The 22,908-nt window shown below is 57.2% G+C and overlaps 2 protein-coding genes and 1 long non-coding RNA gene across 8 annotated transcripts; 1 reads left to right on the forward strand and 2 right to left on the reverse strand.

Moving 5' to 3' along the window:
* Positions 1-289: 289 nt before the first annotated feature.
* PRXL2B (peroxiredoxin like 2B) lies at positions 290-3,041 on the reverse strand. The gene is made up of 7 exons (XM_058304608.2): positions 2,889-3,041; positions 2,580-2,784; positions 1,881-1,932; positions 1,491-1,554; positions 1,261-1,336; positions 884-1,002; positions 290-420 (listed from the first exon to the last, which is right to left on the reverse strand). Exons 1-7 carry the CDS (start codon positions 2,949-2,951, stop codon positions 394-396), a joined length of 606 nt encoding a protein of 201 aa, XP_058160591.1. The 5' UTR covers positions 2,952-3,041; the 3' UTR covers positions 290-393.
* Positions 3,042-3,589: 548 nt separating this feature from the next.
* Positions 3,590-10,294, forward strand: LOC101418289 (uncharacterized). 4 transcript variants are annotated; one of them, XR_009187376.2, is made up of 5 exons: positions 3,590-3,987; positions 4,138-4,736; positions 4,956-5,079; positions 5,531-5,620; positions 9,862-10,294. It is a non-coding gene; the product is annotated as an uncharacterized lncRNA (long non-coding RNA). The 4 variants fall into 4 exon arrangements; XR_011649787.1 differs by having other exon boundaries at positions 3,607-4,736; positions 4,956-5,083; XR_009187375.2 differs by having other exon boundaries at positions 3,618-4,222.
* Positions 10,295-12,398: 2,104 nt separating this feature from the next.
* On the reverse strand, positions 12,399-18,440 carry TNFRSF14 (TNF receptor superfamily member 14). 3 transcript variants are annotated; one of them, XM_058304605.2, is made up of 7 exons: positions 17,854-18,186; positions 17,070-17,240; positions 16,552-16,677; positions 15,799-15,954; positions 14,623-14,713; positions 14,208-14,365; positions 12,399-13,358 (listed from the first exon to the last, which is right to left on the reverse strand). In XM_058304605.2, exons 1-7 carry the CDS (start codon positions 17,903-17,905, stop codon positions 13,282-13,284), a joined length of 831 nt encoding a protein of 276 aa, XP_058160588.1. In that variant the 5' UTR covers positions 17,906-18,186; the 3' UTR covers positions 12,399-13,281. The 3 variants fall into 3 exon arrangements, with proteins under 3 accessions (XP_058160588.1, XP_058160589.1, XP_058160590.1); XM_058304606.2 differs by having other exon boundaries at positions 14,208-14,293; positions 17,854-18,184; XM_058304607.2 differs by lacking the exon at positions 15,799-15,954 and having other exon boundaries at positions 17,854-18,440.
* Between the last annotated feature and the right edge of the window lie 4,468 nt (positions 18,441-22,908).

Consider the following 22,908-nt stretch of genomic DNA (forward strand, 5'->3'; position numbering starts at 1 on the left):
GACACAGAACCGCTCTCCCCTCTGCTGCAACCCCCCACCCACCTCCCTGTCCTCATAACACTGAGCCCCCCCCATCCCAGTGGGTCCCCATGGGGGCAAGGCAGTGAGGCGCAGCCCCACGGGCCGACATGCCAAAGGCCCGAGGTGTCCCCTCCTGGGGACAGGGACCTTCACAGCAGAGAAGAGATTCTCGGGGACGGTGACACCCCGGGACCAGCCCGGAGGAACGGGACAGCCGGCGAGCGAGAGCCACCAAGGGCCAGGGGTCAGAGCCAGTGAAGACACACGCGGCACAGGGGGCAGCTTTAATGGCTGCTACAGCGGAGCGGGCAGGGCGGCCTGGCGGTTCCCCGAAGGTCTTCGCTCCCAGCCCGCCGGGGTCCTGGGGCCTTTCTACCTCCCACACACGTCCGCATCACACTGCAGAGATGGGCCCATCAGGCGGCCGCGCTGCCCAGAGGTCAGGAGCAGCAGGGCCCGCAGAGGCAGCTGCGCCCAGGCCGGGGCAAGGGCCCGCGGAGGCGGGGGGGCACTCGGGCACAGGGGTGGGGTGGCACAGGGACAGGGGCTGCCCAGAAGCACCACAGCATGCCTGCCATCGGCCCCTCAGATGAACCCCAGCCCCCCCCCCAACAGGACAGCCCTTGGCCCCCCCTCCCCGTGCTGCCCCTCCCCCTCCCCCCATGCGCTGATTCCTTGTTGCTGGGTGGGGTCCCAGTGGCTTCTCCACCTGGGGCTGCCCTGAGCACAAATTCAATGAGGCCCCCAGAGGCTCCAGGTAGCACCTGATCAGGGCCGCCGGCTCGACCCCAGGGGCGGAGTGCAGCCAGCAGCCCCCCCCCTCCCCCCCCGCCCCCTTCCCCGTCCCCGGGCCCAAGCTCACCGGGGGCAGCTCGCTGGCCTGGACCGCGGCAGAGATGCCCAGGGCCCGCAGGATGCTCTCCCGGGGGGCGTAGTCCCCGGGGGACTCCTGGACGAAATGCAGCAGCACCTGCTCGCCACCTGCAGCACCGGCAGGGAGGCGATGGGGCCAGGGGTCAGCACCACACCCCTGGCTGACCCCCGAGTGTGCGATCCGTGTGCCCAAGGGGAGGCCAGGGCAGCCTGCTGGGGGCAGAGTCCCCGGGACCACCCCGGAGGAGTGAGCCGCCCCCCCCCCCCCCCCCCCCCCGTCCAGGCCCATGCTCCTGAGAAGCTGGAGGGAGGGGCAGGCTCAGGCCCCGCCTCCAGCAGGAGCTGCCCCCCCCCCTCCCCGCCCACCTTTGCTGACCACCAGCAGGCCTCCGCTCTGCAGCAGGTCCCCAGACAAGTTCCCCGGGATGCCAGCAGCCTTGGCCTGGAGGGAGGGGACCAGGCTGAGCCGCCTTGGGGAGGGCCCCAGGTGCCCGCCGCCGCCGCCCGCCCCCCGCAGCCCTGGCCCCGCCCCCCGCGGCCCTGGCCCCGCCCCCCGCGGCCGTGGCCTCGCCCCCCGCGGCCCTGGCCCCACTAACCTTGGCGGCCACGTCTCGCACGGGCTTCCCCAGGGCGGCGGGCAGGATGCTCAAGCCGTTGTACCTGCCGCGGCAAAGACTGAGCCCCCACGCCTGCCCCTCCCCAGGAGATGCGGGGGTCGGTGCCCACCCTCAGGGCCAGCCCCACCCACCCAGCTCATCAGGGGCTCCGAGAGGAAGGACCTCCTGCCCCAGCCGCCAGGGGCAACCTGCGGGGAGTGAGGGGTGGGTGGCACCCATGGCTGGGGCCCCTGTGATGGGGGCAGGGGCTAGAAGGGCAGAGGGGCAAGGAATGGGGGCGGGGGGCAGAAGCAGCGGAGGGGGGCAGAAGAAGAGTAGAGAGAGGTGCAGGGTCCCCCAGCGCCCAGCCCCCCAGCCCCGCCCACTCACCGCTTGAAGCCCAGCTCCCTGTAGAACTGCTTGCTCTCATCCAGGTAGAGCTCTGGAAAGCAGAGGCCACAAGTGTGGGCCCAGCCCCCATCCCGCCCCCACCCAGGGCTCGCCCTCCAGCCCGCCCTCGCCCACACTCTGTGCCCAGTTTGGGGCTGAAGCAGGGGCAGCTGCAGACTAGGCTTCTGTCCCAGCTTCTCCCACTCAGGGTGGGGCATTGAGGTCCCCCCATCTACAGTGTCCAGAGTCTTGGAGTGCTGGTTCCAGCTCGTGTCCCCAAGGGGGAGAGGGGCAGGCATCTCTAGCGGCCTCGCAGCTGGATCAGTAAAGACTGCTGGCCCTGATTCCAGGCCAGCGCTGACAGCACTGCTCCTTGGGGGCTCGTAGGTCCACAATTGTGGTTGGGGTCACGGAGCGAGGCTGGGGGAAGGGCAGCACAGGACAAGACCAGAAGAGAGCAGGGGTGCGCCCACGGGAGCACATCAAGGCTGCCTGCTGGAGCGTCGAAGGGCAAGGCTAGGCAAAGGGGGTAAGGATCTAGAGGGGGACCGCACCCCCACCCCACCCATACAGGGCAGTGCCCACGGGCCTTGAGACCCCAGGTGGGCAAGGGCTGCCTCCCGGCTCCAGGTCCCTCTTCCTGGAAGAAGGCTGTCAGGGTGGCCCAAGGGCTGCTCCACGCGCGCGGTGGTCACGCACCTCCCGCGAAGTAGCCGCCCTCCAGGAACTGCTGCAGGCCCAGGGCCTCGGGCCCCACGCCCACCAGGCGCACGCCGTGCTGCTCCAGGAGGCTCCCGAGGTCGCTGAGGTCCCGCGCGATCCAGCGACACACCTGGCAGCCGAAGCGCCGCAGCCCCGCCACCACGCACGCCTGCTCCTGCCACAGGCTGCGCAGCTCCACCGCCTGCGGCCCGCGGCCGCGTGAGGGGGCGCCCGGGCCGCCCCCCCCGCCCCCCGCCCCCCGCCCTCGTCCCTGCCCCCGCCGCCCCCCGCCGCCCCCCGCCTCACCTCCCCGGTCACCGCGTTCTTCAGGACGCACGCGCCCACCCGGGCCAGGTCCAGCGCGCTCATGGCGGGGGCTCCCAGCTCCGCGGCCCGCACCTGCTCCCGGCTCCGGGCTCCCGGCTGCCGCGCCGGCCCCGCCACGCCCCCAGGCCCCTCCCTGTCCCCGGCCACGCCCCACCCAGCCCCAGGCCCCGCCCCAGGCCCCGCTTTGGCCCCGCCCCCCGCGTCCCCACCCCTCTAAGTTCTGGCCTCTGCCTCCCTAGTTGGACCTCGGACCGGCTTCCGGCCCGCCCCACCTTGGCCCCGCCCTGGCCCGGCCCCGCCCCCGCCGCCGCCGCCAGGCTTCTGCGCCCGGCCCCGCCCCCGTACCCGCCCACCTCGGGCCTGGACCCGCCTTAGGCCCCGCCCCTGCACACTCCGGTCCCGCCCCCGGCTCTGGAGCAAAGCGCGGGAGCCGGGTTTAACCGGGTCGCTTCATTTGCATACGCACGAAGCATCGGCCAATGGGGCAGCCGCTCTGGCGGCAGGCGGGGCTTGGCGGCGCGTCCCTACCCCCGGGGTGCGCCTGCGCAGTGCTGCGGTCCGGAAGTGGCGGCGAGGGTCGGTCACGCTTGGTGTTGCGGAGGGGTTGGGACGGCCGGGGTCCGGGTGTCGGGGCGGGCGGGAGCGTGGGCGCGGCCGGGAGGAGGGTCGGTGGCGCGGCCTCGCTGCCCAGGACGCGCTGCCCACATGGGGCCCTGCCTGGGCCTCCTCGGCTGGGAGGGGCCTGGGCGGGGCGGGGGAGGGAGCGGCTGCCGCCTGCCCTGGCCCTCGGCGGGTGGTAGCCTCCTGACACCCCTCTTGCACGGGACCCCGAGGAGACAACACCGAGGTCCCAGGCGGGTGCTGCCGCCCCCAGCCCGCCCCTCCGCCCGGGAGGCTGGGATGGTGGGGGGCGCTCGAGGCCCGGGCCACCGCTTCTGAAAGGAAGGGAACTCCCTGCCCAGTGCTGAAGGCCGGAGGTGCAGAGACAGTGAGGGAGCTCACCAGACGCGGAGGCTTCACACTTGGGGCCGAGGGAGCAAGGAAGAAGGGGTCCCCGTCGGCGAGCCCAGGAGGGCAGGTCAGGACCCCCGCGCTGGCCTGTGGAGGAGGAGGCGCGGTCTCTGCGGGGCCTGCGGAGTGCACAAGGGGCTGCCGCCCCCTCGGGCACAGGGGTGTGGACAGGGTGACGCCTCTTCAGAGACACGGGGCTCCTTGCTCTGCCTGCCAGGGCCTCTTACAAAGGACCTAACAGGAGGACACGTGGAGAAGCAGACGGAGAAGGAGTGTAGATCCCAGCCCCGCACAGCAGACAGGTGGGGGGAGAGGCCCAGGACCGGCCGCTTGTGTGGCTACTCGGAATACATGCAGATGTATAAATACACGTGTGGAAAGACAAATCAGAGTCAGGTTTGCAAATGGCAGCATTTTATTGGGACATCAAGGGTTTTGCTGCGGCAAGGAATCCAGATCATTTGCAAAAATAGAAGCTGCTTCCAGCTTCTAGAAATGGCAAGCAATTTCTGAAGACATAAAAGGAAGTTAGCTTGACTGTTGATTAGAAAGAAGTTTCTCTTATATGGGCAAAGATTTAGGGCAGTGGGATTTGTTTTATATTGGGGTCAAACATAATGAACTTGGAGCTTTGTCGGAAATTGAGGCAAAGTGACCTCACAAGGAGAGATATGCTGTCTCTGTGACTACGCTTGCACCCTAAGGAATGCAGTAATTAAAAGTTCCTGGAAACGGGATGTAACGGTTAAAGGCTGAAAGAAAAGATGAGCACATACCTTTTGTAGTAAAGAGAACACTTAGACTTTCTACCTTGAGGTAAGATTTTTGAGTTCCTTAGATTGAGTAATGCTGATAGTTAACTGCTTGTTGCTGCTTGTTGTCATGTAGATGGCATATAGAGAGCCCTTGTAAACAATAAAGATGTCTGATGAGTCTCTTCTCGAAGACCCCCTGATCCCAGCTCACTCGTTCTTTCTCTTGTTTCCTTCCCCCTTTTTCTTTCATTCCCGATACCCTTCGGGTCCAAATCTCCAGCATCTGGTGCCCAGCGTGGGTCCTGAAGAAGAGTGAGTCTTAGAGTGTCGGGAACCATGGAAAGGACTCCTGCGAGGGTCAAGTGAGACGTCCAGAGCAGAGCGACTCGAGTCTTCAAGATGAAGTAAGTAAGTAACATTTCCGCAAAGTCATCAGGATAATGGGTAATCAAACGGGGCGTGGGGAAGCATATTCGCAAGTGTTAAAAAACTTTATTGAAAGTTAATGGGGTGCCTGTAAAAAGTTATGAATTACTAGAATTGTTTGCTTTAATACAAAAGCACTGTTGATGAGTCAATTGTAAACTCTATGTTCGTATTGCTGTTTTAATTGTTTTTGTTTGTTCAATGTCTATGTTTTGATACCTCCGATGGTGATATAAATTAATAAAAAGAGCTCTTCAAATAGCCAAAAATTATTAAATAAGCGCTTATATTAATACTTAAGTTTAAATGTTAATAAGATCTCTACAATGATAAAAATTGTAAGTCTTGATTAACAAAATTACTATAAGTCCTTTTCATAAAAAGTTGTTCTTGCCTAGATGGAAATGAATAGTTTATTTTTCTTCACAGAATAAAACGAAGGATGTAAAACTTAAATGAATATTAAAGATTAAAAGTTTATGGGAATGCTGACTGAAATTTAACAAGTTTTTTCAAAAGGTATGTTTTGTCCTAAAATAGGATAGCTAATTTTCGTAAACTCATGGGACCTAAATGCATGTGGCATGTGGCATGTGGCTTCTAAGTTGTAGAAGGTATTGTGGTAACTTTAAGTAAGGGAGTGTGTTCTGTGAAGGTAAAATTTGTCTTAAAATAATATAATTATAGCCTATATGGTTATAAATATAAGAAGTTTAATGAAGCATTATTTAAATTAAGATATTTAAATGGCTAATTCCAAAAAGTCACTATTAAAAAAAAACTGAATTGATAATGATAAATGGTAACTTTATAACAGGAAAACTTGTCAGCAGCCAGCCTCCCCTGCCAACTTGCTTCTAAAAGACTGTTTCTGGTATTGCATACTACAAAGTATTTAAAGTGAAGAAAAGTTCGTTATTTTATCAAGTTTTATTGTTAATGATAATTATATGTTGGAAGAAGTTTGCCTGGAGACAGTTTCCAAAGTTGTTTTGGTAACTAATGTATGTGGAATATATAGGATGTTTTTATTATTAAAAATAATAATTTTATTCCTAAGATAAAATGACTGCTTATTAAAAAAGAGTAAAATGTGGGACTAAACTTGAATAAATACAGAAAGTGTAAAAGGTTCATGAATAAGAAATTTTATAGGTTAAATAAAATTTGATGGGTCTACCTATAAAATTTTGAAAGCTTTAGTATCAAGTAGTATACTAATGCAAAGTTTAAAATTTTGTCCTTTTTCAAAGTCTCTCAAATCATTAGTCTGTTTTGGTAAAAGTTTATGATAAGTTTCTATCTTGAATAATCAGTATACAAAGAAAGCCTGTTTTATCAAAGTAGCTTCTTGTGCTTTAACTTCATCATTTCCTCAGTGTTCAAAGAAGAAAAGGTCTTATCTCTTTTAAAGGAAAATAATGTTCAAACTCTCAAAATCAAATCCTGAAAAGTAGCCTTTTATTCCAAATTAAAGTAACGGTTGAGTTCATTTAATACGTTGTAAGTTGAATGGAAGGTGGACAGGTCAAGCCAGCCTGCATTCTCCTACCTGTAGAAAAACCCAACAGTGGACTTTGGCAGTGCTTCCCCAAGGCTGTGTGATAGCCCAGCCGTCTGTCCAGGCATGGTGATAATCTAGCTGCCTAGAAAAAGGCTGTGCCTGAAACTCTACTGATGACATTATGTTAACCAGTAATCCTTTTGTCAGAATGAAAAGACATCAGAGATAATATTATCTTAAGAGCCTGAACTAGGCAAACATTTGGGACAGGCTGTGAAGTCCCTGCTTCTCTTATCAAATTCTTCAGTGTTGTTTAGTTGGGATAAAAAGTACAATGTTTTCTCATGTTAATGTAGTTTATAATATTTTTGGAATACTGAAAATCTTTCACTTAACTCAAATATTAAAAGCATTGTATGTATTAATTGGGAAAAGTCCTTCATGGAAGTAGGAAAACCTCCAGCAGCTGATTTAAATAATAATAAAAGGATGGTAAATTGTGGGCATTAACTTAGCCTATGAATTGGATGTAGCCAGCACCAATATTGGCTTTGGGTGGTTTGTGGCAAAAGGAAAATTATAAACAAGTAACCCTTGGGTATTAATCACAATTCTGAAAAGAGGCCAAAAAGCAAAATATAAAAAAGCAATTGTGTGCAGCATGGAAGACCCTGCTAAAAGTGAAAGACTTAACCCAGTAGCGTCTGCCATCCCTATCCAGGGGTGGACTGCAAACACTAAAAGCAGGACAGAAATGATGGCAGTGTAGCACCAAAGGACCAATTGGCAAAAGCTTTATTCACTTTAAATTTCCTTCATGTATATGATTCAGTAATGCCTGCTGAACGGCATTATGCATTGAATAAGAATAAAGAAAAGATACTGTATGACCCAGCAGAACATCAGCCAATATATTGGAAAGAGTTACAAACACTTGGCAAAAGGGAAAGGTTAAAGTATGGGGCGAGGATATGCTCTTGTCATTACAGAAGACGGGGAACAAATTTGGCTGCCAGCTTGACGGATTAAACCGTGGATAGAGGAGAAGAAAGAGAATTTTGATGATGATTTCTCCTCTCCTGATCATATTAATGGTAACTCTGGGTCATGCAGGTGAAAATCATACTTACTAGGCATATGTTCCTAACCACCTCTAGTACGTGCTCTAACATGGAGAGACCCATCATTTCCTGTATTTTCGAATAAAATACATGGTTCCTGGGCCTATAGATGACAGACTACCCTTAAAACCTAATGAAGGCGGCGGACTTGGCCCAGTGGTTAGGGCGTCCGTCTACCACATGGGAGGTCCGCGGTTCAAACCCCAGGCCTCCTTGACCCGTGTCGAGCTGGCCTATGAGCAGTGCTGATGCGCGCAAGGAGTGTCTGCCACGCAGGGGTGTCCCCTGCGCAAGGAGTGTGCCCCGTAAGGAGAGCCACCCAGTGCGAAAGAAAGTGCAGCCTGCCCAGGAATGGAGCCGCACACACGGAGAGCTGACACAGCAAGATGACGCAACAAAAAGAAAACACAGATTCCCGTGCCTCTGACAACAACAGAAGCGGACAAAGAAGAAGACACAGCAAGTAGACAGAACAGACAACCAGGGCGGGGGGGATGGGGAAGGGGAGAGAAATAAATAAATAAATCTTTAAAAAATATATTTAAAAAACCTAATGAAGAAGGGAAAGAACTATATTATCTTACCCTTCCTTTTGATCATAGACCATTATGTATTGGAAAAAGTCCCCCTTGCATGCAAACAAAAAATCGGACTGTGGTTATCATGAAAAGTAATGATACCAAATTATTTTTTTTTTTTTTTTTTTTTTTTTTTTTTTTTTTTTTATTTTTTTTTTTTATTTTTATTTATTTAATTCCCCTCCCCTCCCCCGGTTGTCCTGTTTTCTGTGTCTTTTTGCTGCGTCTTGTTTCTTTGTCCGCTTCTGTTGTCGTCAGCGGCACGGGAAGTGTGGGCGGCGCCATTCCTCGGCAGGCTGCTCCCTCCTTCGCGCTGGGCGGCTCTCCTTACGGGGTGCACTCTTTGATTGTGGGGCTCCCCCACGCGGGGACACCCCTGTGTGGCACTGCACTCCTTGCGCGCATCAGCACTGCGCATGGGCCAGCTCCACACGGGTCAAGGAGGCCCGGGGCTTGAACCGCGGGCCTCCCATGTGGTAGACGGACGCCCTAACCACTGGGCCAAAGTCCGTTTCCCGATACCAAATTATTAATAACTTTGCTTCTGTTATATAATTCTTTCGTAACTAAAAAGCAAAATTATAATTGTCCACCCCGAGAACCTGAAGAGAAGGAGGGATGGCAGGAATGCCATGTAGGAAGAGAATTGGTCGTTTCTAATGATTCCTGTGGAATAGTGTGGGAAAGAGCTCCTGTGGAGACCTCCAAAGAATATTAATGGCAGATTTATATGGTGTGGACTTAACAACAAGGGTCAGCAAGTTAGTAATACGCAGCATCCTTTTTCGGAATCTCTATTCTTGGGTGAACAAGTGGTATATACTAACAGTTTTACTATTTGGAAACTTATAAAGGAAAATGGTTACCAACCCCTTGGATTAATGACACCTATAATTTTTTTTTTTTTTAAGATTTATTTATTTCTCTCCCCTTCCGCCCCCCCACCCTGGTTGTCTGTTCTCTGTGTCTATTTGCTGTGTCTTCTTTTTTGTCCGCTTCTGTTGTTGTCAGCAGCACAGGAATCTGTGTTTCTTTCTGTTGCATCACCTTGTTGTGTCAGCTCTCGGTGTGTGTGGCACCATTCCTGGGCAGGCTGCACCCTCCTTCGCACTGGGCAGATCTCCTTATGGGGTGCACTCCTTGTGCGTGGGGCTCCCCTATGCGGGGGACACCCCTACACGGGGGACACCCCTGCGTGGTACAGCACTCCCTGCACGCATCAGCACCATGCATGGGCCAGCTCCATACTGGTCAAGGAGGCCTGGGGTTTGAACCGCGGACCTCCCGTGTGGTAGACGGACGCTAACCACTGGGCCAAGTCTGCCGCCTATAATCTTAATATACATAAAAACTTGTGGAAAGTATTTCTTGGAATTGTCCCTACTTATGAATGGATTGGTAATTACAGTCAAACAGGTCAATATCTACAATTAAATCAAACCTATCAGTTGAAAGCTTGTGTCAGGGATCATTTCATATTCATTACTGGAAAAGTAACTATAAGGATAATACCTTGTTTTATAAGAATGGTGCCTTGTATACATGTCTGTCGGAAAGTGTGTTGCAGGATGGAGGCACCTGCAGCCAGAAGACGACGAAGTCTATGGATTCCCGTCCAAATGAACCGAGTATGGCAGTCATCACCTGAAAGTCGGCTATTGCTTCACATGGCAAAGAAATGAAACAGACAAAAAGATTTGTTGGACTCCTAATAATTAGTGTAATGGGACAAATTGGAATCATCACAGCTGCTGCAGCCACAATCGCCGCTGTAGCTTTGCGTGAGACTGTTCAGACTCAACAGTACATGCATGATGGGCATAAAAATGCTAGTGATTTGTGGCATTGCCAAGAGCAGATTGATGAAAAGTTAAATAATCGGGTTATTGATTTAGAAGCAGCTGTTTTGCATATTGGAGATCAATTGTATAGTTTAAACTTGTTAAGGGGATTGAAATGTGATTGGAATGAAAGCAACTTTTGTATTACTGCTCTTGCCTATAATTCATCTGGTATAGAATGGAAAAAAATTAAGAATCGATTGCTAGGCCATAAAAGTAATATCTCTCTGGAAATAACTGAATTACAAAGGAAAATATTAGAAATGTCTCAAAATCACATTCATGCAGCCAATGATAAGGATATTTTCTCAGATATGATTTCACATTATTACAAAATTTAGCCCAGTTAATTGGTGGAAATCACAGCATTTCCTGTCAGCTTTAGGAATAGGGCTTAATCATATTTGTTCTGTTGCTCATGATTCTCGCCTGTGCCAGACAGTGCTTTCGAAGAAAATTACAAGCGTAACAAACAGCCATGGAACATGTGAATAATCTGGTGCTAGGAAAAGCACTTCAATAATTTCCCAATTTGAAGAGCTTGGCTGGGTAAGAATCTCAGAGGAGGGCAACCTAAGACAGGCAGGGTCACCTCGACTAAAACAAAAGGGGGAGATGTTGGAAACTGAGGCACAGTAGCCTCACAGGAGAGAGGTGCTGTCTCCATGGCTACCCTGCAACCTAAGGAATGCTGTAATTAGTTCCTGGCCAACAGGATGAAGCTGTTAAAGGCTGAAAGAAAAGATGAGCACATAGCTTTTGTAGTGAATAGAACACTTAGACTTTGTACCTTGAGATAAGATTTTTTGAGTTCCTTAGTAATGCTAATAGTTAATTTCTTGCTGCTTGTTGTCACGTAGGCATATGGAGAGCCCCTTGTAAACAAAGTTGTCTGAGGAGTGTCTACTTGCTCCCGGACCCCCTGATCCCAGCTGGCTCGTTCTTTGTTTCCTTCTCCCTTTTTCTTTCATTCCCAATACCCTTTGGGTCCAAATCTCCAACAGGTCTTGATTGACTACTTGGGTCAGCCACCTCTGGGGATTTCAAATTTCAACAGATAAAGAGGAAACTCAAGTAGGGCTTGGGTTTTTAGGGGTTTTGTTTGTTTGGCTCTGAGAGATCTCCACGGGTTTCTTTATGTAATTTTGTCACACATATGCATACATTTATGGCACGCATCAAAAAAGCAAGCATTGGCCTCTCTCTTAGTTTGCCAGGCTTCTGTGACAGGCACCCACCGAGTTGGCTTAAACAAGAATTTATTGGCTTGTAATCTGAGAGATTATTAGTCCCAAAATTAAGGCACTGGCAAGGCAACACTTTGTCCCCAAAAGTCTGCAGCGTTCTGGTGCTGGCTTGGCGCAACCCTGGGGGCGCCTTGGCTCATGGCTCTTAATTCCTGTGCCACGGGGGTCTCCCCCCACCGCCCCGGGTCTGCACAAGAGCCGGGGACAGGAGTCAGTGGAACCTGGAAAAGAGAGGAGAGGGCGTTGTCCTGTAACAGGAGAGTCTAGGAATGCTGGCCTGGAACCCTGCCAACCCTGGGGGGTGCCAGCCTTCCAGCCTCCGAAGCACATGCAGTTGTTCAAGCCAGCCCGTTACGCGGGATTTGTCACAGCCCCTGGGAAACGGGCATCCTTGCAGTGACTTCACTAACTGCTCCTCCCTTTGGCGTCCTCCCACCTCTGCTTTCCTGTGCCCCTCCCTATAAGCCTCAGTGATACGAAGACGCACCCTAGGCACTCGGCCACCTGGTAACCAAAAATCACATCTTCAAAGGCCCCGTTCACAATGGCTTTGCACCCCGGAGTGTGGGTTAAGATTCAGAACAACATGCCTTTGGTTAGGACACATACCCCAACCCACCCCAAAGTGCAAAATCCGTGTAGGAACTAGGGAGCAGGTCCCCGGTGCCTTCAGGAAAGGAACATGTGCAAATGGGCAGAACTTCCATCCTTCACGGAGAAGTGCCCTCTGGACAAAGCTCTGCCAAGCAGATCTGTGAGGGCATTGAAGGAGCAATTTCCTACTTTGGAGGATTTCTCAAAAGAAGACAGAAGCAGTGCTCATTGGAGAAGCTTTAAGCCAAGGTGATAAAGAGTGTGTCAGAGCCTGTGGTGCGAGTTGAGAAAAGGCAGAAGAGAGAAAGAACACCTGAAGTGCAAGTGCCCGACGTTCTGTCGAGGGCCCCTCCTTCCAAGCAGCGCTCCCCGTGTCCTCTCCTCCTCTTCTCAGCACAGGTAAAGGGCAGTGTTTACTTTATTTAATCTAAGTATTTATTTCTGGTTTTTTTCTCATGTACAGTAATGATGTATCTACAGCCCTACCTTTTTCACATATTGCCTTAAAGATGGGCATTGTCTTTGGCCTGGGAATGCATTCAGTTCATGTACATGATTCCTTCCGGGAAATGTTTGGTCCCGTCCTGCCTCCCAGGACCAATTAACGCCGCGCACGGGGCTGCTGAAGCAGGTGGCTCTACGAGGAGCTTGGCCACGTCCTCGCACCACTGGCCCTCGTCTTCCGCCCGATGGGACGGTGGGCGCTGCTGGCAGGGCCACCCTCCAGGGGCAGGCCGAGCGCGGGAGGGACGGGGAAGGCTGGGCACTGCAGGGCCGGGGCGGCCCCGGGCTTGCTGTGGAGGGAGGCAGGGGCGCAGGGCCTGGCCCGGGTCCTCAGCACACCAAGCTCCCCGAGGGGGCCCGGCCAGCACCAGCGGGGGGGGCGGGCTCCAGGCCGCAATTCCATGGGTGCGGGAGAGGGCGGCATCCACTGCAGCCTGAGCAGGGACCCCGGCTCCCCGTCTGCCGCGGAGGCTGACGCACAGGCGGGTGGTCCCCGGCAGCTCTCCCGGCCCACGGTCAGCCCAGGGCCCAGTGGCAGCCCGGGGAGCGTGGCCAGGGCTGTCTCAGGCCAGGGTTCCAGCGGCCGCTGCCTGGCAGATGAGGCCCTCCATCCAGGCGCCGTTTTGTCCCATGGTCACCGTGGTGTCATCGAGCATGGGCACCATGGGCCAGGAGGCCTCAGCATCCGCGTCCACTGCAGCGGCGTCCTGGGCAGGGTGCAGCGTGAAGGGGCGGCCTTCTGCAGCCCAGCCCCGGGCCCCCAGCTCGGGGCCATCTGCCTGGTCTGTAGTCTAAGGATTTGTGTCGTTCCGTCCAAGGCAGTGGGCCAACCAGCAACACCTGGAGAGTATCACCTTGTGCAGGTGACCTGCAAGGAAAGGAGCATACAGGTCAGAGGTCAGAGGTCAGGTCAGGTCAGGCCCACCTCACTCGGGGAGGCAGTGCTGGAGGTGGCACACAGCTGGGGGGATTGGGCCGGGGTCGGACAGCAGGAGGGGGCTTTGGGCAGCCAGGGGCCTTCAGATCGAGCTGGGGGCCTTGACCGCAGGGGTGCTGAGCCCCCCACTTCTCCCGGGGAGACCTTCCGGGAGACAGAACCTCCTCCTGCAAGGGCTCGGGGACCCCTGCAGGGCCTGCTGCCCGGGAAGCCCCAGGAAACGGGGGGACCCGCTGGGGTGCCCCGACCTGCCCCCGGCTGTCACACCCCATGGTCACGTCTTCCTGGGAGGGGGGAGCACCCTTCCCGCAGGGAGGAGCTCCGCTGCCACAGGTGCGGCACCAGACACACGGAGCCCTCTCCCCAGCCCTGGGACCCCCACGCCCCGGGCATCAGGGTCAAGGGTCAGGGCCCAGGAGCTGACTGGGCACGTCCCCCCAGGATGGCACCGCGGGCCCACGCCTGCCTGACCCAGAGCTGGGCTACGCGGCCACCAGGGCCCGGCACGGGGGAGGCGCCAGCGCCCGGTGGGTGAACGGACGAGGGAAAGAAGGGACAAATGACAGTCCTGTGGGAGGCCTGCCCGGGCAGGGGCCCCTCGCAGCTGAGCACAGCCCACCCAGGGCTGGGGGAGATGGGAAACCCATCCCCGGGGCCAGCGTCACCCACGAGAGGGGCCAGGAAACCTGGAGGCGCTCCGGGGGCCCCTCCAGTCGTGGGGGAGGAGCAGAGCCCCGGACGGTCAAGGGCACGGGGACGCCCCGACGAGGGATTGCTCACCTGGAGCCCTTCTCTTCTTCAGGTACAGCCAAATGATGCCAGGAGCTGCGCTGACAAGGACGAGGAGGAGGGCCCACAGGTAGTTCCTGGAGGAGGCACAGGTGGCATCTGAGCTGCTGGTTCCAGGGGCCGCCTCCCACTCCAGCAGGCCTCGGCACCTGGGGAGAGCGGCGGGGGGCAGCTCCGCAGGCTCCGACGGCCTCACGCACACAGGGAAGGGGCGCGCTGAGAACCAGGGGCTTGGGGGGCCGGGGGCCGGGAATCCCCCAGCATCCTCTGGGCCAGCCCTCGGCCCCCAGGGAGCTGCGCAGGTTTGACGCTGCCCTCCTCGGCCCATCGTGGGCAGCTGCCCATTTCCCACGGGAGGGGGCCGTGTGTCCTCCTGGGAGCAGGGACTGACCCCCCGGCCACTTACTGGGTCCAGGGCTGGCACTCGCGCAGGGCCCCGTGGGGAGTGAAGGTCCCCGCCGGGCAGTCTTCACACAGCGTGTCCTGCCACTCGGTGCCTGGGAAAGCGAGGGACCGTCGGGCAGGGGGCCGAGTGGCCGGGCTGGGGTGGGGTCCCCGCACCTCCCGCCGCTGTGGGCAGAGGGGTCTGGGGTGGCTCTGAGCTGCCCTGGACGTCCACAGGCTGGGCGGGAGTCCAGGGCCCGGCTGTGCCCTCACGCACCAGTGTCCACGGAGGGCCGGCCCCGCGGAGGCAGCACCAACCACAGACCCCAGGGGGGGCGGCGAGGGGCGGCTCGTGTTTTCCTTAGAGGCGAGAGAAAGCTTTGCACCCTGAGACCCTCTAAGCTCCCTCTCTGAGACGCGTTTTAGGAACACAAAGAGCCTAAAGCTTCACTCTTCACCCACACTTAGACACGCCTCCCGCACGGCGACCGCCCGCACGAGGCTGTGGCCCACCACCACGCGGACCCCCACTCTTCCATCCCCCAGCACCACGTGGCCTTGACCCGTCCCCCAGCCGCGGCGACCTTCCCCAAGAAGGTCGCTGACCCCACGAATCTGCTTGCGCTAAGTCTCCTCTAGGGACACGCACGCGCCGTCCTCACGCTCCTTTCCCCCACCCCGGGCTCCCGAGGCCCCTCCGGGCGCGTCGTGCTCCTGCCTGTCAGGGCGGGGGCTTCTCGGCGGTGGACAGACCCATTCGGGTCCTCGTCCTCGGCTGACAGGCACTTGGCTGCTCCCTTTTCTGGGGACGGTGACTGATGCCACCGCCAACATCGGCGAGCAGACCACTGCGCCCCTGCTTGAGGACGCGCCGGAAGGGGGACTGCTACGCATCCGGTAACCCCCAGTAGGTCCCTTTCTGAGGAGCCGCCGGCTGCCCCCCCAGGGGGTCCTGAGCCCTCTCTCCCCCCCTCCCCCTGCTCTCCCAGCCTCTCCAGTCCCCCCCCCCCCCACCGCCCCGGCTTCCCCTCCCTGCCTGTGGCCTCTTTCAGAGGTTTCTGGCCCACGTTGAGAGCCCGCTGGCCTGGACCCAGGCTGAGGCTGACCTGGCTGGGTGGGCACAGGTCCGGGAGGGTCACAGCACCCCGGCTCCTGCCCTCCCTGCCGTGAGGGCCTGGGTGGGGCAGCGCCAGCTCACCGTTCTCCCGCACCCGCTGGCCGGGCGGGCAGGTGGTGTGGGGCCGGCACAGGGCGCAGTGGTCCCCGTCTTCCCTGACGCAGACGTGGCGCTGGGGACAGCCACACACGGTGTTCTCGGTGCTGGAGCACTCCCGCCGGGTGCGCAGGCCCATGGCTGGGTCCGAGGGGACGCGGTCAGCAGCGGCCGAGCCCCCCAGGAGGGGACCAAGCGGGGCTCCCAGCCCTGTGGGCCTCGCACTCTGCCCCTCGCCCCAGGGCTCCTGCCAGGCTGCACCCAGGGGTGCCCAACTCGGAGGGGCTCGGCCCCCGGCCCCCAGGCCCAAATGGAACCGGAAGCAGCAGCCACAGTGGCTCAAGGCCGGAGGTCCCAGGAGGGGTCCCTCACAGGGAAACTGAGGCCCGTTCTGCCCTGCAGGGGCTCAGATCAGCACCCCACCCCCCAGGTGTGCAAATCAGGCAGTCAGAGGGCAGAGACCTGAGCCAGCCTCCCCCATCCTTGATCAGGTGGAGGGGGGGAGGCCAGGTCTGAGCAGCAGCCAATCAGGGAGGAGCTTTCCAGAGGGGGCTGGGGCAGGCAGGAAGCTGTGGGTGCAGCTGGAAGCTTCTAGTCCCCCCCTCACCTGACACCTGCGTGCGGGGCCTCAGCTCCTGAGGGGAGGGGGTGGGTCCTGTCAGGGGTCAGTGGGAAGGGGGGCCCTGGAGGTGCGGGTCTGCCCGCATCCTGGGGGCAGGGGCGGGCGGGGCCTCGTACCCGGGTCGCAGACGCGGCACTGCAGGCACTCGCTCAGGCCATTCAGGTGGGCAGTGTAGGTCCCCGCGAGGCACGGCACGCACACCGAGCAGGTCAAGGCCCCGTGGGCCTCCTTCACCCGGAAACCTGCGGGCCCGGGGTGGATGCTTCACAGGGCGGCGCCAGGGCGCTGGGGCCGCCCCACTCCCACCGTCACGCTCCTCCCCTCTCCCGCCCCCTCCCGTTCAACCCCCCCCAGATGCCCAAGGAGGGTGGCGCAGGGCACCTGAGCTTCCCCACCCCAAAACCCAGAGCCCCGACTGTCTTCCGAGAGGTGCCTGCTCTGGGGACACTGGAAGGTTCTGGTGGGCTGCCTGGGACCCCGACCCCAAGGCCGGCCCTTCCACCTGGCGGCAGGGCGCGCTGGTGGGCCGGCTCTACCTGCCATGGACCCGGTGTCCCCTGTGTCCGCGCTTCCTGCCGGGGCGGGAGGGACAGGGGCTGCTGCAGGGTGGGGTGTCCTGCGAGGCGCCACCCACCTGGGTCGCACTTGGGGCAGCAGGCAGAGCCCACCGGGTACTCCTCGTCCTTGCACAGGGCCTGCGTCAGGGAGGGGTGGGCGGACGCCAGCAGGACCACGCCCAGGGCCAAGAAGGACAAGGACACGGACGTGGACACGCAGGGGCGGGCGGGCCGAGGGAGGGCTGGAGCTGTGGGGGGAGAGGTGGCTGAGCCCCACGGGCCCCACGGAGGACGCGGGCAGCTGGGGGGCGAGCACGGTCAGACCTCGGGCTGTGCCCAGATGGGGAGGCCCCAGGTGAGGCCGCTTGATGATCCGGGGGCCCTGCCACGCCTAGGTGGTGGCAGCCCCGAACCTGCCGGCACCGGCCGCCCCAGCCCGGGGAACCCAGCCCCGCCAGACCTGCCAGCTCAGGGCCCCAGCGCACCTTGGGGACACCTCGCTGGCCCTGACTGGGGGAGGCCGGGAGGGGCGCAGAAGGAGCAGGTCTGCGAGGCGCCGTGAGGGGTGGGCAGTGCTGGGGCGGGTCCGCCTGAGCGAGCGACCCGCAAGGGGGGACCGCGGGCCGAGAGAGCGTGGGGCAGGAGCAGGGGCCGCCGGGAAGGAGCAAAGGGCGCGGGGAAGGAAGAGGCAGGGGGGGGGGCATGGGGCAGGAGCGGCGAGCGCCGGGCAGGAGCGGGGCGCGGGGCAGGTGTGCGGGAAGGAGGAAGCAGTGGAGGGCAGGGGGGACGCCGCGAGCAGAGACGGAGCCGCGGCGGGGGGCGAGGAAGGGGCGCGGGAGGCACAGGGGCGCGGCCACTCACCAGCCTCAGGGCGACGACCTCGGGTGCCTGGCCCCCGGGGGGAAGGCCACATGTCCCTCAGGACGCCGCGGCCCGCTGCCGGCCCGCTGCCGGCCCGCTGCCGGCCCGCTGCCGGGGAGGAGCCCTTGATCGGCCCCCGCCAACGCTGTAGGTGAAGTAGGGGCTGGGGCTCCGCGTGCACTTATAAGTGGAAGTGGCCGGAAACAAAAGGGCGGGGCCAAGGGCTTGGGCTCGCTTTCACTCCAGTGAAATTAACCGTTTCAAAACAAATTCAGGGGTGTTCAGAGTATTTGTGCAGTGAGCAGCTTTCTTCCGGTTAAAGCTTTTGCATCGTCCCCACAAGAACCCGTTTCCACTTAGTTCACACTTCCCTCCCCCACCCCCTCAAAAACGTTGTTTTATGAATTCGCCTAGGTTCTAGGGATTTCATATAAGTAATACTATTCAAGCTTGCCTTTTGGGTCTTTTGTGTCTGGCTTATTTCAGTTAGTATGCTGTTTTTTGTTGTTGTTGTCGTTTTTTGGAGGTACCAGGGTTGAACCTGGCACCTCTTGCATGCGAGGCAGGCGCTCAACCGCTGAGCTTCACTGCTTTGCTCATTTACTAGGTTTTCAAGGTTTCACGTGTTGCGGCACGTGTCAGAACTTACAGCCGACTGGTCTCTGTTGCCTGGGGGACCACACTTGGTCGAGCCATTTGTCTTGATGCACACTCGGGCTGCTTCCTCCCTTTAGGGCGAGGCTGCTGTACACTCGGGCCCGGTTTCTGCGTGGCACATGCCTTCCTTTCTCCTGGGACAAAGCTAAGTGTGGAAGCCCGGGGCCACATGGGAACGCTGCCTTTCACTTCTCAAGGCACCACCAAAACGTTCCACGCAGCTGCACCGTTTCACAGTCCCACTGGCAATACATGAGGATTCCTATTTCCCCACGTCCTAACCGATACTTACTTCCCATCTTCCTGATTAAAATCATTCTCGTGGGAGTGCAGGGGTATTTCAGTGAGGCTTTGATTTGCATTTCCTCAATGACGTTGAATATCTTCTCATGTACTTATTGGCCATGTGAAAATTTTTGGAGAAATGTGTATTCAAGTACATTGTTTTTAAATTGGATTCTTTTCTTTTGTTGTTGACTTGGTGTTCTTTATATATTCTGGACATTAATTCCTTATGAGATACATGGTCTCCATATGTTTTCTCCATTTGTCGTTCTTTCACATTCTTAATGTCCTTCAATGCACAAAAGTTTTAAATTTTGGTGAAGTCCCATTTATTTTTTTTTCTTTTGTGGCTCATGCTTTTGGCATGAACTCTAAGAACCCATTGCTTAACACCAGGTCCTGAAGACATTCCCCTGTTTTCTTCTAAAAGTTTTATGGTTTTAGCTCTTACCTTTACATTGTTAATCCATTTTGAGTTAAATTTTGTACATGGAATAAGGTAGGGGCACAAAACCATTCCTTTGTACATGGATATCTGGTTTTTCTGCACCGTTCGATGACAAGATGGTTCTCCCCCCACGGCACACCTCGCCCAAGAGCAGGTAGTCACAGACGTGAGGGTTCATTTCTGACTCAGTCTCGACTTCCTGCCCCACGTGACCTAGGTAGGACCCACAGATGCCCTGGTTTCCAGGACATGCCCAGTCCCTGTCCCCAGGAGCCATCAGCTGAACCGTGGTCCCCTCTGACCATCCAAAGAAAACACTTGGTGGCCGTCCCCAGGCCCCTGGAAGCGCCCCTCAGAAAAGCCCACAGACCTTATCAGAGCCTTCTCCTAGGGCAGGAGCCCCTGCCCAGCTGCAGTCGCCCTTGTGAGTAAACATTCTCCCTGCCAAGTCCAGTTTTTTGTTGGTTGATTTTAAATTTCGCCTTGTCCCGTGCTTCCTGGGCTGAGGGCTGCTTTTGCCACCTGCGGCTGTGGTGTGGGGACAGCGGTCCCAGGCGTAAGAAACGGAGATTAGTGTAGTTTTGACTTAAAGGAAGAAAATAATAATTGATGTCACTTGGCAGCCTACTGCCTCAGTCTCCCACTCCTGCCTTAAGCAGGAAAAAGAAAACCAGCTTAAGCTAGTCCTATAGCCAGAAATAAGGATGCACAAGAAAGAGCTAAGTCAATACCCAATCAGCACTGAATTCCATTCTTTATTTGGCAAAAGGAGCAGGTAAAAGCTAAAACAGTTGGAATGTGATGGAAGGAGGAGGTAATGAAAAACTCTTGTGCAGGAAAAGCTAGACTTCTCGGGTAGGCTGTACCCTGTGGAGTATCCCGTCTTCAGAGAAACAGAGGAAGGGCTGCGTGCTAGGCTTAGGGGTATAAATCGTGCCATTTTCCTTTCTCTGGGGCACCAACCACGTTTTCTGGTTGTGTGCCCCTTCTTGCAAGATTGAGAACAAATCCTTTTCTTCTCCACAGTCAGGTGAGCCTTATTTTCTCCTAGAAGATTTTTCTTACACGGGCCACCAGCCACCCCTGCCCTCTGCGCAGCCTGGAGCACCAGTACCGGGGAGGTCTTGTCCCGGGGTCCCAGCTCGCCTCTGCGCTCCATCCCTGCGGCCCCTTCCTTGCGTTCCCCTCCCTTTCCCTGCTGCCCCCCCAGTTAGCCCCCGCCTGTCTCTAGAGTGGGTGGGGTCTCCACGCCCCCTCGGGCCTGGCCCCACCCTCCCGTCCTGTTTCCTGGCACCTGCACCGAGGCCTCTCCCCTGAGGACACCGTGTTCCAGGGGCCGGTGCTGACCCCCAGGTCACTGCCCACGACTGGGCCCGCTGAGGCACGGGGAAGGGGGCCAGACACAGCAGGGCCTCGCAGACCTCAGGCGGCGGCCACCAAGGCTCAGGGGGCTCCTGCGGACCCCCGCCCAGCACAGCGGCCTCATCCTGGAAGGCACCAGGGCCCCACCAGGAGGACGGGGACACAGCTGCCGACAGCCACGAGGCGCGCTGGCCCCCAGGAGGCCGCCGCCGCCCCCTGGACCTCCCTGGCCTGATGGCCTGCGACGACCAGTGCTGCAGCCACGGCTCAGGCCCTGGTGGACAAAGGCCCAGGTCCCTCCACTGGGGATTCAGGGGCTCCCAGGATGCAGCTGCTCCCAGCACTCCCCGGTGCCCCCGCGGCGGGCTGTGGTGGGTGGCACCCAGACCATCCCCCCAAGCCTCCCGCCTGTCCCCCGCTGCTGCAGCATCCGCAGCAGCCCCTCAGCCTGTCCCCTTCCAGGACTTGCCCCCCGCCCGACCCGGGGCTCCCACCCAGTGCCCCCCAGGAGGGCCGCACAGGCCACACCTCCGAGGGGGGGCCTCGAGACCCCCGGGGCTCCCCTGGCAGCATCGCAGCCGGGCGCCCTCCCCTTCCCCATCAGCCCCTGTGCTCCCCCTCGGGGGCCAGTCCCGGGAAGAGCCCAGAAACTCCACGACAGTCGCCCGCGCGCCCGCGGCAGCAGGACTCAGACCCCAGGCCAGGCCCCGCCCCTCCAGGGACCCCATCCGACTCGGGGACTCGGGGCCGCCCCCTGCTGGGCTCCTGTCCAGACCTCGCCTGGCCAAAGGGCAGAGAGGAGGAGCCCAAGGGCAGTCCAGGGAGCGTGGCCCTGGGGACCCTGCTCTGGGGCCCAGGGGACATCCCAGTGGGGGGACAGAGTGGACCCTCCTCAGAGCCCTTCCAGCAGCCACAGGCAGCCTCCGGTAGCTGCAGACCGCTGCGGGCAGCCTCCGGTAGCTGGTGATCTTTGAGCCCAAAGGACCCTCGCAGGGGCATTTACTCCGTAGAATTTCAAGGCCTTTCACTTTATTGAGACGTGTGAGAGGTCCAGGGTAGCCCACACCTGGCCCGCTGTTCCAGGAGCTGGCAAGGGGTGTGTTCTCCCTGCCCGGAGCAGAGTTCTACAGCGTTCCTTGAGGCAGGTGGGCAGGGCGTGCAGTTCCTGCCTTCCACATCTCAAGTGACGTTTGTTCTGCCTGTGCAGTCAGTTATTTTCTCAGTCACTGAGAGAGGAGTGTAACCCCAGCTGCAGCCGTGACTTGCTTAGTTCTCCTCTCAGTTACATCAGTCTGTGCTCCGTTAGTGTGGAAACTGTTGGTAGGTGACTCCCATTCAAGACTGATGGGATTTCTCAGTGAACTGAGTCCTTCCTAACGTGTGGAGTCCTGGCTCTGATGCCTACTTTTAACCTATCTGAGTCTTTACACTTAAAACAGGTCCTTACAGACAGGCTGTAGCTGGATTGGCCATTTTTATACAATCTGCCAAACTCCGCCTTCTAATGGGCGAGTCCAGATGACTAACATTGACATCTAAGCCTATGCTGATGTTCAAAGATGAAAACATGGAGCAACAAGTAGGCAGGCAGGTAGGTAGGCAGGTAGGCAGGTAGGCAGGTAGGTAGCAACAAGGAAAGGAACTCCGGCAATTTGGTATTATGTATGAATTCCAAAAAGAGATATTGGTTATGTTTGTAAGTGGTTGGTCCCTCAGGGTGATACTCTTTGATTGTATTAAATTCAAAGGTTACATTTACTTGATTAAATTAAGATTAGGGCTTTGATTCAGGCACTTCGATTGGACATTAAGTCCCTGCCCCCTTGGTGGGTGGCCACTCAGGCAGAAGAAGACACAGCAGAGGAAGAGAGACAGCTCATTACACACGGCCGAGGCCCCGGGAGGGGAGACGAGCCTGAGAGTCCACACCTGACCTTATGGAGAGAAAAGAGCAGCCGAGCCCGGAAAGAAACAAGCCCAGGGAGAGAGATGAGCCTCATGCCAGCCTGCAGCTGAGAGCAGAAGAAGCGGGGAGCACGGATCCTGAAGAAGAAGGAGGAATAATTCCATGCTGAGTGGCGATGCTCCAAGATGGGTTTATCAACTGCAATGAATGTAGCACACGATAAAAGATGCTGCTAATGCAGGAAATCGTGGGAGGTGTGGGGAGCGGAGCATATGGGAATTCCACATATATTCTCTGTAACATTTATGTAATCAAAGTATGATACCTTTAAAAAAAATTTTAAAGTGGAAAAACAAAGAGAAAAAAAAAAAAACAGGACTCCTCGGATCAATGGCCA

The sequence above is a fragment of the Dasypus novemcinctus genome, chromosome 9 (assembly GCF_030445035.2).
Source record: "Dasypus novemcinctus isolate mDasNov1 chromosome 9, mDasNov1.1.hap2, whole genome shotgun sequence".
NCBI classification, from domain to species: Eukaryota; Metazoa; Chordata; class Mammalia; order Cingulata; family Dasypodidae; genus Dasypus; species Dasypus novemcinctus.

Bases quoted from the DNA above. Each gene is read 5' to 3' on its own strand.
- PRXL2B (XM_058304608.2), bottom strand. From the start codon at position 2,951: ATGAGCGCGCTGGACCTGGCCCGGGTGGGCGCGTGCGTCCTGAAGAAC. The intron at 1,933-2,579 runs GTGCGTGACCAC...TCTGCTTTCCAG, and splicing joins GGGCGGCTACTTCGCGGGAG to AGCTCTACCTGGATGAGAGC. The intron at 1,555-1,880 runs GTGAGTGGGCGG...TTGCCGCGGCAG, and splicing joins AGGGAGCTGGGCTTCAAGCG to GTACAACGGCTTGAGCATCC.
- TNFRSF14 (XM_058304605.2), bottom strand. From the start codon at position 17,905: ATGTGGCCTTCCCCCCGGGGGCCAGGCACCCGAGGTCGTCGCCCTGAG. The intron at 14,366-14,622 runs GTAAGTGGCCGG...CGCTCTCCCCAG, and splicing joins GAGTGCCAGCCCTGGACCCA to GTGCCGAGGCCTGCTGGAGT. The intron at 13,359-14,207 runs GTGAGCAATCCC...CTTTCCTTGCAG, and splicing joins GAAGAAGAGAAGGGCTCCAG to GTCACCTGCACAAGGTGATA.